Genomic DNA, 20,416 nt, shown 5'->3' with positions numbered 1-20,416 from the left:
AAACACTGATTCCCAAGGGTTTAAATAGAGATTATGATTGGACACTGTTTCTATAGCTAAATATACCATGTTGTGTAATGTGCTCCTCTCTAATTGTATATACAGGTTTTTATATCTATTATTTTAGTATTACTTGTACCTACGAACAACCTATATCAATAAGTGAATTTCAAAGATGAATATGGTCTTGTACCGAATTTGGCCACAAGATGTCACTATGATACAGCTTGTGATATTTATACAACAGGTGAGGGTATAAAAGCTACTAACCTGTATGTAATTAAAGATACATGACTAAGGGCCTATTGCAGGCTTGAAACGTTGTATTTGCCGTTTGGATTTGGATTCTGCATGATTGAATAACACTGGTGAAGACTTGGCAAGTTTGTGACTCTGTGCCCCTGCTTGAGGTGTGCCGTTTTCCCTTTTTTTTATACACATAGCACTGGTAGAAGGTAAAATCTGAACTGACCTTTTTAGCTTGTTTAAAAAAAAAGGTCTTGATGAATGGAAACCCCCTTACCCTTCCTAAGTAATTTTTAAAATAGACTCACAGGTACAATGCAAGCAAAGTCGAACGGCAAAACAAAGCAGGAGACATTAACATTAAATCCGAGGAGAGATAACATTCATCAGCGTGCGTGAAAAAACTAACAGAAAGGACTTTTGTGCAACAAAACCTGACGGGCACATAATAGAGAACTAATGTGCACTAACCCGACATGTATAAACCAGCCGACGTGCGAATAAATTACAGAATGACTAAAGGGATGTGTGCTAACCCGACAAGCTTAAACCTGACGCTTGTAAATCTAGAGGCTGAGGCGCAAAATACAAACTAAGTGCGCCAAAAAAAGCCAATGCGCAAAACAGTAAAGGAGTAGTGAAAAAGGATCTGTCCCAGGGCCATATGTATTAGCAAACATATAAATAACTTAAAAAGGGCTCAAAAGATAGCTATATGAGTGTCTAGATGTTATTAAAATTATACTTACCAATAGACACTAGCAAACAAGCAGCAGACAACAAAACCAGTACTGAAGCTTATCAGCAGAGGTGAAGGAATAGGACTATATTGTAGATCCATAAAGGGAGGCAACAAACAAATTTCTGCGAACGATTATAGAGGGTTTATAACATTTCCAATTAGGTGAAAAAAGAAGCACAAACCATACCCCATATACATCCCTCTGACAAGCACTGTACTCAACCACCTCCAACTGAGGCAAAGTAAAGACTGAGGTATGTGTGAGGTGAGAGGGGTTTTATAGAGCTCTTGGGGTTTGGAAATCTTTGCCTCCTCCTTTAGAGAAGAATTGCCTGGTATTTCGGTGCTGGACTGACCGTAATAGGCGGGATCAGACTGATATACTACAGGAAAGTTTTACTCTGTGAAAAGCATTGCTGGGCTAAAAGAAGTTGCACCCAGGTGGTAAATCGCCATAGAACAGGCTAACAATGGTATTGAGCTGGATGTTCGTTCCTGTGAGTGCATTTCTCTATGTATGTATTTAGTCTCCCTAAGGGAAAAAACAGAATTTATGTTTACCTGATAAATTTCTTTCTCCTACGGTGTATCCGGTCCACGGCTTCATCCTTACTTGTGGGATATTCTCTTCCCCTACAGGAAGTGGCAAAGAGAGCACACAGCAGAGCTGTCCATATAGCTCCCCTCAGGCTCCGCCCCCCCCAGTCATTCGACCGACGGTTAGGAGAAAAAGGAGAACCATAAGGTGCAGTGGTGACTGTAGTTTACAAAAAATAAATTTAAACCTGACCAAAATGCCAGGGCAGGCCGTGGACCGGATACACCGTAGGAGAAAGAAATTTATCAGGTAAACATAAATTCTGTTTTCTCCTACATTGGTGTATCCGGTCCACGGCTTCATCCTTACTTGTGGGAACCAATACCAAAGCTTTAGGACACGGATGAAGGGAGGGAAAAAGTCAGGTAACCTAAACAGAAGGCACCACTGCTTGCAAAACCTTTCTCCCAAAAATAGCCTCTGAAGAAGCAAAAGTAATGAATTTGTAAAATTTGGCAAACGTATGCAGTGAAGACCAAGTCGCTGCCTTACAAATCTGTTCAACAGAAGCCTCATTCTTGGAAGCCCATGTGGAAGCCACAGCTCTAGTAGAGTGAGCTGTAATTCGTTCAGGAGGCTGCCTTCCAGCAGTCTCATAAGCCAACCGGATGATGCTTTTCAGCAAGAAAGACAGAGAGGTCGCAGTCGCCTTTTGACTTCTCCTCTTGCCAGAATGGACGACAAACAAGGACGATGTTTGTCTGAAGTCTTTAGTTGCTTTTAGATAAAACTTTAAAGCACGAACCCCATCAAGATGGTGTAACAGACGTTCCTTGTTAGAAACTGGATTAGGACACAGAGAAGGAACAACTATTTCCTGGTTGATATTCTTATTGGAAACCACTTTTGGAAAAAAACTAGGTTTGGTACGTAAAACGACCTTATCTGTATGAAACACCAGATAGGGTGAATTACACTGCAAAGCAGACAATTCAGAAACTCTTCTCGCAGAAGAAATAGCTACAAAAAAACAAAACTTTCCAAGATAGTAACTTAATATCTATGGAATGTAGAGGTTCAAACGGAACCCCTTGAAGAACTGAAAGAACTAAATTTAGACTCCATGGAGGAGCCACAGGTCTATAGACAGGCTTGATTCTGACTAAAGCCTGTACAAACCCTGAATATCTGGCATGGCTGCCAGACGCTTGTGTAACCAAACAGACAGAGCAGATATCTGTCCCTTAAAAGAACTAGCTGACAGACCTTTCTCCAATCCTTCTTGGAGAAAAGATAGTATGCTTGGAATCCTAATCTTACTCCATGAGTAACCCTTGGATTCGCACCAGCAAAGATATTTACGCCATATCTTATGGTAAATTTTCCTGGTGACATATTCACCAGGTCTGCATACCAAGTCCTGCGTGGCCACGCAGGAGCTATTAGAATTACCGAAGCCTTCTCCTGCTTGATCCTGGCTACTAGCCGGGGGAGAAGGGGAAACGGTGGAAAGACATAAGCTAGATTGAACGACCAAGGCGCTACTAAGGTATCTACCAATGTCGCCTTGGGATCCCTGGAACTGGACCCGTAACGTGTAGCTTTGAAGTTATGACGTGACGCCATCAGATCCAGATCTGTAATGCCCCATAGCTGGGTCAGCTGAGCAAAAAACCTCCGGGTGGAGTTCCCACTCCCCCGGATGGAAAGTCTGAAGACTCAGATAATCCGCTTCCCAGTTGTCCACTCCTGGGATGTGAATTGCTGATAGATGGCAGGAGTGATCCTCTGCCCATTTGATGATCTTGGATACCTCCCTCATCGCCAGGGAACTCCTTGTTCCCCCCTGATGATTGATGTACGCAACAGTCGTCAAGTTGTCCGACTGAAAACTGATGAATTTGGCCTCCGCTAGTTGAGGCCATGCCTGGAGCGCATTGAATATCGCTCTCAATTCCAAAATGTTTATCGGGAGAAGAAATGCTTCCCGAGACCATAGACCCTGAACCTTCAGGGACTTCCAGACCGCGCCCCAGCCTAAGAGGCTGGCGTCGGTCGTGACAATGATCCACTTCGGTCTTCGGAAACTCATTCCCTGAGACAGGTGATCCTGAGACAACCACCAGAGGAGTGAGTCTCTGGTTTGCTGGTCCATCTGAATCTGGGGAGAAAAATCTGCATAATCCCCATTTCATTGTTTGAGCATGCACAGTTGCAATGGTCTTAAATGAATTCGAGCAAAAGGAACCACGTCCATTGCCGCAACCATTAGTCCTGTTACCTCCATGCACTGAGCTATGGAGGGTTGAGGAATGGATTGAAGAACTCGACAAGTGTTCAAAAGTTTTAGTTTCCTGACCTCTGTCAGAAAGATTTTCATTTCTACCGAGTCTATTATTGTTCCCAGGAAGGGAACCCTTGTGAACGGGGACAGAGAACTTTTTTCTATGTTCACCTTCCACCCGTGAGACCTTAGAAAGGCTAGAACAATGTCCGTATGAGCCCTTGCTTTGTGAAAAGACGACGCCTGTATTAAATGTCATCTAGTTAAGGTGCTACTGCAATGCCCCTTGGCCTTAGCACCGCTAGAAGGGACCCTAGCACCTTTGTGAAAATTCTCGGAGCAGTGGCCAATCCGAAGGGAAGAGCCACGAACTGGTAATCCGAATGGTTTCCATTTGGAATGATGGAACTCTGAGGAATTGGTCTAGGATCTTTAAATCCAGAATTGGCCTGAAAGTTCCTTCCTTTTTGGGAACTTCAAACAGGTTTGAGTAAAATCCCAGTCCTTGTCCTGCTGTTGGAACTGGGTTTATCACTCCCATTTTTAAAAGGTACTCTATGCAATGTAAGAATGCCTGTCTCTCTATCTGGTCTAAAGATAAGCGAGACAAGTGGAACCTTCCCCTTGGAGGAAGGTCCTTGAATTCTAGAAGATACCCCTGAGAGACAATTTCTAGTGCCCAGGGGTCCGGAACATCTCTTGCCCAGGCCTGAGCAAAGAGAGAAAATCTGCCCCCTACTAGATCCGGTCCCGGATCGGGGGCTACCCCTTCATGCTGTCTTGGTAGCAGCAGCAGGTTTTTTGGCCTGTTTACCCTTGTTCCAGCCTTGCAATGGTTTCCATGCTGGTTTGGGCTGGGGTGCGTTACCCTCTTGCCTAGTGGCTATAGAGGTAGAAGCCGGTCCGTTCCTGAAATTGCGAAAGGAACGAAAATTAGACTTATTTTTAACTTTGAAAGGTCTATCCTGTGGAAGGGCATGGCCCTTTCCCCCCTAAAGATGAGGCCTCCTCCCTCTTCATTCTAGAGTGGAGGGGCCTTTCTGACTAGATTTAGGTGTCCAAATAAGTGCCAGGCCGAAATTAAACCCCAAAAGTGTTTTAAAGTCTGAAAAAACACCTTATTTATAGTGAAAAACATGCTAGAAAGAAATCGATTTTAAAGCCCACAATAGTGTCAACCAGCATAGAGCCCTAAATATAAGCCATCATTTTATACAGAGTCTATTAGAAAAAAAAAAATGGCTTAGCAATCCCAGAGGGAATTTCTGACAGTCTTCTAGCATTACATGGTCTTGTTAGAAACATGACTGATCATACCTGAAGCAGATAAGCCTGCAAACTGTTCCCCCCAACTGATGTTCTCTGGTTAACAGTCCTGCGTGGGAACAGCAATGGATTTTAGTTACTGGTGCTAAAATCATACTCCTCTCAACAGAAATCTTCATCACTTTCTGCTGTAGAGTAAATAGTAAAAACCGGCACTATTTTAAAATAACAAACTCTTGATAGAAGAAATAAAAAACTACAACTAACACCACATACTCTTTACCACCCCCGTGGAGATGCTACTTGTTCAGAGCAGCAAAGAGAATGACTGGGGGGGCGGAGCCTGAGGGGAGCTATATGGACAGCTCTGCTGTGTGCTCTCTTTGCCCCTTCCTGTAGGGGAAGAGAATATCCCACAAGTAAGGATGAAGCCGTGGACCGGATACACCAATGTAGGAGAAAGGGGCAACCAGACGTGGACTCCTTGCTCAGTGTGCTTAGAGGAATGTGGCTACACCTCACTGACGAGGCCCAATGAAGGCCGAAACGATCGTCTGGGGTTGCTGTGTTCCTTGTTCAGAGAAGAATTGCCTGGTATTTCGGTGCTGGACTGACCGTAATAGGCGGGATCAGACTGATATACTACAGGAAAGTTTTACTCTGTGAAAAGCATTGCTGGGCTAAAAGAAGTTGCACCCAGGTGGTAAATCGCCATAGAACAGGCTAACAATGGTATTGAGCTGGATGTTCGTTCCTGTGAGTGCATTTCTCTATGTATGTATTTAGTCTCCCTAAGGGAAAAAGGGGCAACCAGACGTGGACTCCTTGCTCAGTGTGCTTAGAGGAATGTGGCTACACCTCACTGACGAGGCCCAATGAAGGCCGATACGATCGTCTGGGGTTGCCGTGTTCCTTGTTCAGAGAAGAATTGCCTGGTATTTTGGTGCTGGACTGACCGTAATAGGCGGGATCAGACTGATATACTACAGGAAAGTTTTACTCTGTGAAAAGCATTGCTGGGCTAAAAGAAGTTGCACCCAGGTGGTAAATCGCCATAGAACAGGCTAACAATGGTATTGAGCTGGATGTTCGTTCCTGTAAGTGCATTTCTCTATGTATGTATTTAGTCTCCCTAAGGGAAAAAGGGGCAACCAGACGTGGACTCCTTGCTCAGTGTGCCTAGAGGAATGTGGCTACACCTCACTGACGAGGCCCAATGAAGGCCGAAACGATCGTCTGGGGTTGCTGTGTTCCTTGTTCAGAGAAGAATTGCCTGGTATTTCGGTGCTGGACTGACCGTAATAGGCGGGATCAGACTGATATACTACAGGAAAGTTTTACTCTGTGAAAAGCATTGCAGGGCTAAAAGAAGTTGCACCCAGGTGGTAAATCGCCATAGAACAGGCTAACAATGGTATTGAGCTGGATGTTCGTTCCTGTGAGTGCATTTCTCTATGTATGTATTTAGTCTCCCTAAGGGAAAAAGGGGCAACCAGACTTGGACTCCTTGCTCAGTGTGCTTAGAGGAATGTGGCTACACCTCACTGACGAGGCCCAATGAAGGCCGAAACGATCGTCTGGGGTTGCTGTGTTCCTTGTTCAGAGAAGAATTGCCTGGTATTTCGGTGCTGGACTGACCGTAATAGGCGGGATCAGACTGATATACTACAGGAAAGTTTTACTCTGTGAAAAGCATTGCTGGGCTAAAAGAAGTTGCACCCAGGTGGTAAATCGCCATAGAACAGGCTAACAATGGTATTGAGCTGGATGTTCGTTCCTGTGAGTGCATTTCTCTATGTATGCATTTAGTCTCCCTAAGGGAAAAACATAATTTATGTAAGAGCTTACCTGATAAATTCATTTCTTTCATATTAGCAAGAGTCCATGAGCTAGTGACGTATGGGATATACATTCCTACCAGGAGGGGCAAAGTTTCCCAAACCTTAAAATGCCTATAAATACACCCCTCACCACACCCACAATTCAGTTTAATGAATAGCCAAGAAGTGGGGTGATAAGAAGGAGCGAAAGCATCAAAAATAAGGAATTGGAATAATTGTGCTTTATACAAAAAAATCATAACCACCACAAAAAGGGTGGGCCTCATGGACTCTTGCTAATATGAAAGAAATTAATTTATCAGGTAAGTTCTTACATAAATTATGTTTTCTTTCATGTAATTAGCAAGAGTCCATGAGCTAGTGACGTATGGGATAGCAGATACCCAAGATGTGGAACTTCCACGCAAGAGTCACTAGAGAGGGAGGGATAAAATAAAGACAGCCAATTCCGCTGAAAAATTAATCCACAACCCAAATCAAAGGTTTCAATTTTTATAATGAAAAAAACTGAAATTATAAGCAGAAGTTTCACACTGAAACAGCTGCCTGAAGTACTATTCTACCAAAAACTGCTTCTAAAGAAGAGAAAACATCAAAATGGTAGAATTTAGTAAAAGTATGCAAAGAAGACCAAGTCGTTGCTTTGCAAATCTGATCAACAGAAGCTTCATTCTTAAAAGCCCAGGAAGTAGAAACTGACCTAGTAGAATGAGCCGTAATCCTCTGAGGCGGGGATTAACCCGACTCCAATAAGCATGATGCATCAAAAGCTTTAACCAAGATGCCAAGAAATGGCAGAAGCCTTCTGACCTTTCCTAAAACCAGAAAAGATAACAAATAGACTAGAAGTCTGTCTGAAATCTGAATAGCTTCAACATAATATTTCAAAACTCTTAACACATCCAAAGAATGTAAGAATCTTACCAAAGAATTCTTAGGATTAGGACACAATGAAAAGACAATAAATCCTCCACTAATGTTGTTAGAATTCACAACTTTAGGAGAAAATTGAAATGAGGACAGCAAAAACCGCCTTATCCTGATGAAAAATCAGAACAAGGAGATTCACAAGAAAGAACAGATAATTCAAAAACTGTTCTAGCTGAAGAGATGTCTAAAAAGAACAATACTTTCCATGAAAGTAATAAATGTCCAAAGAAAGCATATGCTCAAACAGAAGAGCCTGTAAAGCCTTCAGAATCAAATTAAGTCTCCAAAGAGGAGAAATTGGCTTAATGACAGGCTTGATACGAACCAAAGCCTGAACAAAACAATGAATATCAGAAAGATTTAGCAATTCTTACTGTGAAACAGCACAGGAAAAGCAGATATTTGTCCTTTCAAGGAACTTGCAGACAAAAACCTTATAAAGAAACTAAAAAATCCTAGGAATTCTAAAAGAATACCAAGAGAATCCATAAGAAGAGCATCATGAGATGTAAATCTTCCAAACTCGATAATAAATCCTACTAGACACAGATTTACGAGCCTGCAACATAGTATTAATTACTGAGTCAGAGAAACTTCTATGACTAAGTACTAAGCAATAAATTTTCATACCATCAAATTAAAAATTTGAATTCCCGATGAAAAAAACGAATGTTAAGATATAAGGTCTGGCCTTAATGGAAATAACCAAGATTGCCAACTGAACATCCGAACAAGAACCATATACCAAAACCTGTGTGGCCATGCTAGAGCCACCAGCCACACCAAAGATTGCTCTCTGATGATTTTGAAAATCACTCTTAAAAGAAGAACCAGAGATGAAAAAATATAGGCGGATTGAAATGCATACACTACTTCCGCCCGAGGATCCCCTGACCTGAATAGGCCCCTGGGAAGTTCCTTGTTAAGATGAGATGCCAACAGATCTATTTCTGGAAGCCCTCACATCTGAAAAATTGAAAAATATATCTGGGTAAAAAGACCATTCTCCCTGATGTAAAGCTTGATTAACAGAGATAATCCGCTTCCCAATTGTCTATACCTGGGAAAAAGACCACAAAAATTAGATAGGAGCTGAATTTAGCTGAAGCAAATATCCGAGATACTTCTGTCACAGCTTAAGAACTGATAGTCCCACCCTGATGATAGACATACGCCACAGTTGTGACGTTGTCTGTCTGAAAACACAATAAACGTCTCTTCTTCAAAAAGAAACCAAACTAAAGAACTCTGAATGCACGGAGTTCCAAAAATATGAAATGGTAATCTCGCCTCCTGAGATTTCCAAACCCCTTGTGCTGACAGAGATCCTCAGACAGCCTCCCAACCTAAAAGACTCGCATCTGTAGAGATCCTGGTCCAGGTTGAAAGAACCGAAGAGACCTGTAGAACTAAATGATGGTGATCTTAACCACCGAATCAAAGATATTTAAACATTAGGATTCAAAAATATAAAAAGTGATATCCTAGAATCCCTGCACCATTATTCAGCATAAGAAACTGAAAAGGTTTCCTAAATGAGCAACGGGAATCGAATCCAATGCTGCAGCCATGAAACCTAAAACTTCCATGCAAATATAGCAACTTGAAGGAAATAATAGAGACTGAAAGTTCCGACAAACGGAACCCAATAAACTTGTCACTTGTCTGTTCAGAGACAAAAACATTGACACAATTTATCTGGAAACCTAAAAAAGGTGACCCATGTGTGAGGAATCAAGGAGCTTTTGATAAAAAGATCCTCTAACCATGTCTTGAAGAAACAACAAAGTGAATCGTATGAGATTCCACAGAATGAAAAGACTGAGCCAGTACCACAATACCGTCCAAATAAGGAATACTGAGAACCTTGAAAAGATTCTTAGAGCTGTCGCTAGACCAGAAGGAAAAGCAACAAATTGGTAATGCTTGTCAAAAAAAGAGAATCTCAGAAAATAAAAATAATCTGAAAGAAAACAGAAAATGAAGATATGCATCTATTGTATCTAATGTAAACAAAAATGCCATCACTGACCAAAAAAGGCAGACAAGACCATATAAACACCATTCTAAAAGATGGTACATTTATATGACAATTCAAAAAGATTTTCTATCTTTGGAACAATGAATAGTCTTGAATAAAACCCCAAAACCCAGTTCCTAGAAAAGAAACTGGAATAAATACCCCAGAAGACTCCAGGTCTGAGCAGCGCCTGAGCCCCAACGGTTGACCAGCCGCGCTCACCAGTACCCAAAACATATAGGTCTGAAACACACTTCAGGAAAGTGTTAGTCTTACTGAAATAGCTGGAATATGATAGAGAAAAAAGACTTCTCACAGATGGTTTTACTCTGAATCCTATTCTGTACCCAAAGTCTAAGAAGTTTGGACCGAATAGAACCAAACAAATTCCAAAAAAGTCTTAACCTGCCCCCTACCAGCCAAGCTGGAATAAGAACCGCACCTACATGCAAATTTGGGGAGCTGACTTTTAAAAGGCTTAATTGAATGAAGAAAAAAACTTCCAATTATAAACATGTTACTTGGGGAAGAATTCAGGACTCCATTCCTTAGTAAGAACAGAAAACTAATATAAGCTTAAAGTTTTAGTCTTAGAACTCAATCTTGAAGCCCATAGTAACAGTTAAAGAATTGAATCCAATTATGAACTAAATAATTGATTGTCTTGGAAAAAAAGAAATATGGATTTTAGAAATCAAATTAGCATTTCAAGATTGAAATCACAAAGTTCTTCTAGCTAAAATAGCTAAAGACATAGATTAAACCTCATTTGCGAAAATATTTAATAAAATGACAACACAAATGAAATTATTAGCATATTAATTAAGTTAAAGGACCAGTCAACACACTGAACTTGCACAATCAACAAATGCAAGAAAACAAGACAATGCAATAGCACTTAGTCTGAACTTCAAATGAGTAGTAGATTTTGTCCTTTTAACAATGCTAAACAAATCATAATCCGATACTTGATCTTAAAGTATCCAACCAGAAAGATGAAGCAATTACAACATCAGCCAAATAAATTACAGGTCTAAGAAAAGTACCCGAAAACAATTTTCCTTAAATAAGATACGACCATCTGAAGGAAAAAAATAAATACTATTTGCTATAAGAATAATAGTATATTTAGTAGAAGTAGAGATAGCCCCATTAATTTGGGGAATCTTTCCTCAAAACTGAAAACTAACTGCCTATTCCATTCCCTAGTATCAGGAACTGGAAAAAAACTTCTGAAGAAACCACAGAAGATAAATAAGCAGAATTAAAATGTTAGCTAGTCTTTAAAATCAAAAGAACTAGATACTTCAATATCCAAAATAATCAACACCTTTTGAACAAAGAACAAATGTACTTTATTAAAAATAAAAAAGTAGATTTGCTAATGTCAATATCTGATGAAGAATAAATTCTGAATGAGAAAAAACACCATCAGAGAAGGATAATTCATTATGTTGTTGGTCATTTGAAACTTCATCAACTAAAAAAGAAGTTTGAAAAAGACCTAAAAATTTATTATAAGGCGGGATGTCAGACAAAGCCTTTAAAATAGAATCAGAAAAAAATTCTTATAAATTTCTAAGTATATCTTGTACATAAGATGTAAAAAGAATAGCAATATATAAAGCATAAATACTAATGGATTCTGCATGTAAAAGTTTATCATGATAACTTATTATAAACCATAGCTAAAGATAAACATTCATAACATTTAAAATAAATGAACTTAGCTTTGGTAGGACTTCTCAGTCAACAGGAATCCCTCAGCATGTTTTGAACCAGGAACAGTATATGGAAAATCTTGCAATATTTAATAGAAAAAAACGACATATAAAGCAAAATTATCAAATTCCTTAAATGACAGTTTCAGGAATGGGAAAAAATGCAAAACAAACAAGCCTCTAGCAACCAGAAGCAACAAAAAAGTGAGACTTAAATAATGTGAGAAAAAGTGAAACAAAAATGACGCCCACATTTTTGGCGCCAAGTATGACGCCCACATTATTGGCGCCAAGTACAACGACCATATTTTTTGGCACCAAGTATGACGCCACATCGTCTGACGCCAAAAACCACGCCTACATTTTTTGGCACAAAAAAAAGTCTGAGCACACGTGTCAAAAAATGACGTAACAACGAACAAACTTCCGGCGACAACTACGGCGCCGGAAATGACAAAATTTTGCGCCAAAAAAGTTCGCGCCAAAAAATGACGCAATAAATTGAAGCATTTTCTGCCCCCGCGAGCCTAACAGCCCGCAGGGAAAAAAGTCAATTGAAAATTTTTAAGGTAAGAAAAAATTATTTATTCATATGCATTATCCCAAATAATGAAACTGACAGTCTGAATGAAGGAATACTGATTATCCTGAATCATGGCAAATATAAGTTTAAACACATATATTTAGAACTTTACATATAAAGTGCCCAACCATAGCTTAGAGTGTCATAAAAAATAAGACTTACTAACCCTAAGACACTCATCTACATATAGTAGACAGCCAAACCAGTACTGAAACGAGAATCAGTAGAGGTAATGGTATATAAGAGTATATCGTCGATCTGAAAAGGGAGGTAAGAGATGAATCTCTACGACCGATAACAGAGAACCAATGAAATAGATCCCCTAGAGGAAGACCATTGAATTCAAATAGGCAATACTCTCTTCACATCCCTCTGACATTCACTGCACTCTGAGAGGAAAACCGGGCTCCAGCCTGCTGCAAAGCGCATATCAATGTAGAATCTAGCACAAACTTACTTCACCACCTCCATGGGAGGCAAAGTTTGTAAAAACTGAATTGTGGGTGTGGTGAGGGGTGTATTTATAGGCATTTTAAGGTTTGGGAAACTTTGCCCCTCCTGGTAGGAATGTATATCCCATACGTCACTAGCTCATGGACTCTTGCTAATTACATGAAAGAAAAGGGGCAACCAGACGTTGACTCCTTGCTCAGTGTGCTTAGAGGAATGTGGCTACATCTCACTGACGAGGCCCAATGAAGGCCGAAACGATCGTCTGGGGTTGCTGTGTTCCTTGTTCAGAGAAGAATTGCCTGGTATTTCGGTGCTGGACTGACTGTAATAGGCGGGATCAGACTGATATACTACAGGAAAGTTTTACTCTGTGAAAAGCATTGCTGGGCTAAAAGAAGTTGCACCCAGGTGGTAAATCGCCATAGAACAGGCTAACAATGGTATTGAGCTGGATGTTCGTTCCTGTGAGTGCATTTCTCTATGTATGTATTTAGTCTCCCTAAGGGAAAAAAGGGGCAACCAGACGTGGACTCCTTGCTCAGTGTGCTTAGAGGAATGTGGCTACACCTCACTGACGAGGCCCAATGAAGGCCGAAACGATCGTCTGGGGTTGCTATGTTCCTTGTTCAGAGAAGAATTGCCTGGTATTTCGGTGCTGGACTGACCGTAATAGGCGGGATCAGACTGATATACTACAGGAAAGTTTTACTCTGTGAAAAGCATTGCTGGGCTAAAAGAAGTTGCACCCAGGTGGTAAATCGCCATAGAACAGGCTAACAATGGTATTGAGCTGGATGTTCGTTCCTGTGAGTGCATTTCTCTATGTATGTATTTAGTCTCCCTAAGGGAAAAAGGGGCAACCAGACGTGGACTCCTTACTCAGTGTGCTTAGAGGAATGTGGCTACACCTCACTGACGAGGCCCAATGAAGGCCAAAATGATCGTCTGGGGTTGCTGTGTTCCTTGTTCAGAGAAGAATTGCCTGGTATTTCGGTGCTGGACTGACCGTAATAGGCGGGATCAGACTGATATACTACAGGAAAGTTTTACTCTGTGAAAAGCATTGCTGGGCTAAAAGAAGTTGCACCCAGATGGTAAATCGCCATAGAACAGGCTAACAATGGTATTGAGCTGGATGTTCGTTCCTGTGAGTGCATTTCTCTATGTATGTATTTTGCCTCCTCCTAGTGGTAGAGAAGAGTAATTCCCAGGAGAAATGAATTGTTAACTCTCACCATTTGTATGAAATAAATGTAAACACATTAATATGCTGCTAAAGAGAGATTTTACTGGTGTACTAGTGAAATAATTATTATAGAAGAAACTAAGTTATCAAAGGTGAATTTTAGCAAATCGTCTTAATCCCCTCCTCACTAAACTAATCCATCCAGATCAAGTAGGGTTTATCTCACAGAGGGAGGCCCCAGACAACACTAGAAAAATTATAGATTTAATTAATTTAGCCACGGTTCGGGGAACGCCTTCTCAGAATCAACTGGGACTTCATGTTTGCGGTATTAGAGAAGGTTGGTATTACAGGGTCGTTTTTTGACGCTATCAAATCCATATACTCATTCCCTACAGCTTATGTTAGACTATCAGGTTATCGATCCAGACCAATATCTGTTAACAATGGCACCCGGCAGGGAAGCCCACTTTCCCCGCTCTTATTCTCCCTAAGCATAGAACCGCTCGCCATTAAAATTAGAGACAACCAAGACATTTCGGGAATTACAGTAGGTCAGACAGAACACAAGATATCCCTATTTGCAGACGACATTATCCTGACGCTAACCAAACCGTTACTCTCCCTCCCTCCAGTATATAAAATAATTAGGGATGCACCGAAATTTCGGCCGCAGAAAGTTTCGGCCGAAAATTGCATTTTTGGCTATTTCGTTTTTCGTTTTTTTTGCCTGTTATTTTCGGTAAAATTATTGTATAGCATGTTTCAAATCTGATGCTAGCCTAGAGCTGCTGTTTAAGTTTATTACCTGACTTACTGTTCTGCATATAATGAGTTTTCTAGGACTATACTTTATTTGGATAATTGGTAACAAAAAACTGTTAAATATGATTCTGTTACATAGAACTAAATTAAGAATAATACAGTATATTGATATTTATAATTGTTTTAAGTAGGGATGCACCAAATTTTTTGGTCGCAGAAACATTTTGGCATTTTTTGCCTGTTTTTTTTTTTTTTTCTTGGTAAAATTATAGTGTAGCATATTATTGTTTTAAGATATTTTTGTCCAATTTTAGTGTGTTACTTTCAATAAAAGTGTGGGCTTTTTTTATTGGCTCTAATTATGCAAAAGAAAACAAAAAAAAATAATTTGAAACAATACATTTTCGGTATCAGTTTCGGTTTTCGGCCAAGTGCATCCCGGATTTTCGGATTCGTTTCGGTCCAGAATTTCCATTTCGGTGCATCACTAAAAATAATACAACAATTCAGATCACTATCAGGCTATAAAATTAACGAAGAGAAGTGCGAGGCCATTGGAGTTAAATTGCCACATCATACTAAAAAATTAATGGAATTAAACTTCTCGTTTAACTGGCCCAAGAAATCTATCAAATATTTAGGGATTAACCTATCTAATAATATACACTCCCTGCGTCAGATAAACTACATACCCATGTTTAAAAATATTAGAGCCCTAATAGCAAAATGGATGAAACTCAAAATATCCTTATATGGTAGAATCATATCTACTAAAATGTCCTTGTTGCCCAAACTGTTATATTTGTTTCGTTCCTTACCTATTACGCTCCCACTGACAGATTTACATAAACTCCAAAATGACATTCTCAAGTTTGTATGGCAGGGAAAGAGAGCTAGGATCAATAAAAAACGTATGTGCTCTGCTAGAAAGGAAGGAGGGGTGGGTGTACCAAACCTAATTCCTTATTACTATTCGGCTCATATTGCCCAAACCTTGCAATGGTTTCAACCCCACAATATCTCACAATGGGTACAAATTGAATCTAGCATTATGGGAACCATACCTCTATCTACCTTATTATGGACGCCTGATGTGGTTACCACCCATAAAAAATGCAAATTTATTGCAATCCATCACACTATACACATATGGAAAACATTAAACTCCAAATTTCCCTTACTCAATAAACGGTCGAAGATTACACCCCTGATAACCCAGTCCTCCAACATTGACAAAGGCACACAGCAGAAATGGGCCAATAAAGGACTCTATAGAATAGCAGACATATATAAAGAGGACAGACTGATGACGTTTGAACAATATCAAGCTTTTGATAGCGAGGATAGAAACATATGGTACCATTACCTACAATTAAAATCCAGAGCACAACAGGTCATGGGGGGCGAAAAGGCGCCTATAAGCACCACACTAGAAAAGCTATGCTTAGCTGACCACCACATTAGAGGGGGTATATCCACCTTATACTCTATATTCAATAGTCCTCCTCAAGAGAGTAAACCCCCCATCATGCTAAAATGGGAACAGGGTACAGGAAAAACTTGGTCCATTAAAACTTGGACAGAAAATCTTGCAGGTGGGTTATCTTTCTCACAGAACGCGGCACTCAAAGAAAACTTTATCAAGGTTGCTTTCAGATGGTACTTATTCCCAAATAGATCAGGAGGCAGGGGGGACCCACTGTCCAAACTTTGCTACAGAGGGTGCGGATCACTAGGAACGTACCCACATATGTGGTGGGAGTGTAGATATGTTAAGGAGATATGGGATCATACCTCAGCCCTAGTGAGTGAGATATTCCAAAAGATAATTGGACTAACGATGGAGCAGGCTCTGCTCCACTTTCCGATCCCAGGACTCTCTAAGCACAATAACAAGCTAGTTAGATAGATCTGTATGATAGTGAGACTGGGTATAGCCCAATTCTGGAAGGGAACTCCTCCTAGTTTTGAAATAATTAAACAAAAGATATCATATCACTTTGATAAAGCAAGTGCCACGGCCGAATATCTAGATGACAGAGAGTCCTTTCTGTTACAATGGGAGCCCTATATTCATTACCATGAAGCTTCTAGGGGGAGGGGGGGGGGGGCGGACCAGGCCAGGTGAAGAATACATGGTATAACTGTAACACCTTTTGCAAGGGTATAGAGAATAGGTGAAATTTTTATGTTACATTATAAGATATTGGAATGTATGTATTATGTACTAAGTGACCTATAGATGTTGGAATGTATGATTATTGTTTATTGTCTATGTAAAATCCTGAATAAAAACTTTTCAACATAAGTTATCAAAGGTGTCAGCAGCCAAAAAAACGGGAGATCAGTCCCATTATATTAGTTTTTTGCTCTACAGAGGACTTGGAGAGAGGTAATTGCCCATTTGTGTGCGTGCGATAATTAACCAGCCATTACAAGTGGCTGGTTATTGCTACCGTGAGCTTGCGGTAGCAATTAGCGGTCAGAAAAAGAAACGGAGATCAGATCTCTGGTTCATTTTCTAAAATTGCCCCAAATGCCCTCAAAATAGAGGGCATTATAGTTTTTATGGAAAATAAAAAGCATTTCTTTAAAATAAAAAACAACGCAATAGGCAGTTTTAAGGGGCTAAAGTTGGCGGGTCTGAAAAGTGCCCTTACATTGCGGTCTATGGGAACTCTGTGTTCCCAGTAAACATATATGTATCTGCTTATACATATATATTTACACTTTGCTGCCCATCGCTGTGCGACTTACCCCCTTTGCTGTGCTAGTTTTCATGCTGTGTCTCACGAGCCTATTGAAGCGCGCTCTTGTGAGCACAATGCTTACTAGCAATGCAAACGGGAGCTCGGTTCACATTGCTGTCAACTTGTAATACATTAGCATGCGCTGGTATTACTCAGTGGAGCGAAAGTAATATTTAGCGCTCCACTTGTAATCTGTCTCACAGTGTTTATGGTCTAGAACCGGCCCTGGAAATGTTACAGCCATTTGGGTTCAGCATTCTGAAGTTTCCAAAACCTATGTCTATAAACTACAAGGAGAATAGATTTTTGCTAAACAGCATAGAGCTTATATAGCGCACACAGATCTGGGATATGATGATGTCACTTTGGTACAGAGCACCACATATTACATATCACAGACTCACTTGTGTCCGTATCCTCGTGGTTTTCTATGTCACTATATACATAGATATCCTCCTCCTGAAAGTCCAGGGGTTTCTCCGCACACAGATCTTCTGTTTCTTCCACTTTAATTTGAACTAAAAAAAACAAAATAAACAGATGATACATTAAATAGTTAACATGACAAATGTTTATACATTATGTCTATTTTCTATTTACTTCCTGCTTGTTGTCACAGAGCTCACACTCTACACATCAATATCATTACCCTACAGACTGACAGACGTTAAATCATATAACAGTATGTTGATCATAAGCAGATAATTACATCTCATGTCTACATCTTGTGTATCTGATATTATTTATAAGTATTTTAATAAATATATTTAGTACAAATTACTTATTATTACTATTGCTTGTGTGCACAAAGAATCAGACTTTGCTTTGTTTTTTTCACTAATACTAAATATTTTTTCTCTACTTATATAGATTTTCTACTTCCAATTTAACATTTTCATGCAAAAAAATAATAAATGTTTTAAAATCAACACAAATACATATTGAGATATTGTGTATAGAGATGCAGGCCCCCAATACTTGTAGAGGTACTTTAACTCTTTGATTGCTTAGCCCACCACAAAGCAGTGATTTAACCCCTGCTGCCTGTAACATGGGCAGTTAAGGGATTACTCAAATTAAACTTTCAGTGATAGAGTCTATGACTGTTCAGCACACAGGCAGCAGTAAATTAACCCTTATCCTCCATGAGAGTTACAGGGGAGACGGAGTAAGCCTTGTACCTGACGTGTAAGCCATATGAGTGCAAGAACTGCTGCTGTCAGCTACACACCAAAGGGGCAAGCCAAGGACATTCTCCTGAGCTCCAGGACCCATTTTCTAGGCACCACAGGCAAAAGGGTTAATCAGGACCAGGGGTAGTGTATTCTGGGTTAGCTCCTGTTTAGAATGTTAGTAAAACGATATATGGCAGATAGTTTAAATGAATACAGTGCACACAATTTAGGGGGCAGTAAGTAGTGGTGCGCTCCATGGTTCAGTGCCGGGGCCTGATGTGTAATCAAGTCTTCCCCTATAAACAGTGGCTTTGTGATTATAAGTTATTTTTAGAAGCTTCCTTTAAAGTGTGGGTAATTTATGAAACGCACATAAATGCACATTGTGCATCAGTAACTGATATGTCTGAGACTCTGTTGAATATCTGCATCAGCATTAGATACTGTTATGGCTGAAGTACACATAGATGCACGTTCAGCACAGATACTGTTATGGATGAAGTACACAAATGCACGTATGGCACAGATACTGTTATGGATGAAGTACACATAAATGCATGTTCAGCACAGATACTGTTATGAATGAAGTACACATAAATGCACATTCAGCACAGATACTGTTATGGATGAAGTACACATAAATGCACGTACGGCACAGATACTGTTATGGATGAAGTACACATAAATGCACGTTCAGCACAGATACTGTTATGGATGAAGTACACATAAATGCACGTACGGCACAAATACTGTTATGGCTGAAGTACACATAAATGCACGTTCGGCACAGATACTGTTATGGATGAAGTACGCATAAATGCACGTATGGCACAGATACTGTTATGGATGAAGTACACATAAATGCACGTTCGGCACAGATACTGTTATGGATGAAGTACACATAAATGCACGTATGGCACAGATACTGTTATGGATGAAGTACACATAAATGCACGTTCGGCACAGATACTGTTATGGATGAAGTACACATAAATGCACGTTCAGCACAGATAGTGTTATGGATGAAGTACACGTAAATGCACGTTCGGCACAGATACTGTTATGGATGAAGTACACATAAATGCACGTTCAGCACAGATAGTGTTATGGCTGAAGTACACATAAATGCACATTCGGCACAGATACTGTTATGGATGAAGTACACAAAAATGCATGTAAGGCACAGATACTGTTATGGATGAAGTACACATAGATGCACGTTCGGCACAGATACTGTTATGGATGAAGTACACATAAATGCACGTTCAGCACAGATAGTGTTATGGCTGAAGTACACATAAATGCACATTCGGCACAGATACTGTTATGGATGAAGTACACAAAAATGCACATTCGGCACAGATACTGGTATGGATGAAGTACACATAAATACACGTTCGGCACAGATACTGTTATGGATGAAGTACACATAAATACACGTTCGGCACATATACTGTTATGGTTGAAGTACACATAAATGCATGTTCAGCACAGATACTATTATGGCTGAAGTACACATAAATGCACTGTCAGGGTGCCAGGAATCAGACTGAGACAATAAATATGCAAAAATAATCACACCTTTATTAATAGCAAAAAATAATAAAAAGTCCACAAGTCAAATAACAAGCCAGGAAAAAAAAACAGAACTGGTAGTCAGACGAGCTGAGTCAGGAGCCAAAGCGAATAGTCAGACGAGCCAGAGTCAGGAACAAGGAGAACAGCAGGAATAAGCCAGGGATCAGGAACCAGGATGGACGTCAGACAGCCAGGTAATACACAGGAGCTCTCACAAACAGGTCTGAGACAACGCAAGGGCAAAGCATACTGAACAGAGGCCCTTTAAATAATAAGTGATGACATCACAATTCTGAGACTGCATCCTGTCTCACACGGAAGATGTACACCAGTCTGGC

At 40.1% G+C, this 20,416-nt stretch overlaps 1 protein-coding gene across 2 annotated transcripts in view; it reads right to left on the bottom strand.

The window, feature by feature from the left end:
* The window catches only part of LOC128666691 (gastrula zinc finger protein XlCGF57.1), a 207,797-nt gene that overhangs the window by 55,608 nt on the left and 131,773 nt on the right, over positions 1-20,416 (bottom strand). For both annotated transcript variants that reach the window (XM_053721426.1, XM_053721427.1), the window contains exon 9: positions 17,730-17,843. In XM_053721426.1, the coding sequence (XP_053577401.1) occupies positions 17,730-17,843 (114 nt within the window). The remainder of the gene's footprint in view (positions 1-17,729; positions 17,844-20,416) is intronic.

Source organism: Bombina bombina, chromosome 7, assembly GCF_027579735.1.
Source record: "Bombina bombina isolate aBomBom1 chromosome 7, aBomBom1.pri, whole genome shotgun sequence".
Lineage (NCBI taxonomy): Eukaryota > Metazoa > Chordata > Amphibia > Anura > Bombinatoridae > Bombina > Bombina bombina.
Note: the sequence above shows the minus strand (reverse complement) of the source record. Positions and strands in the feature narration are given on the sequence as shown.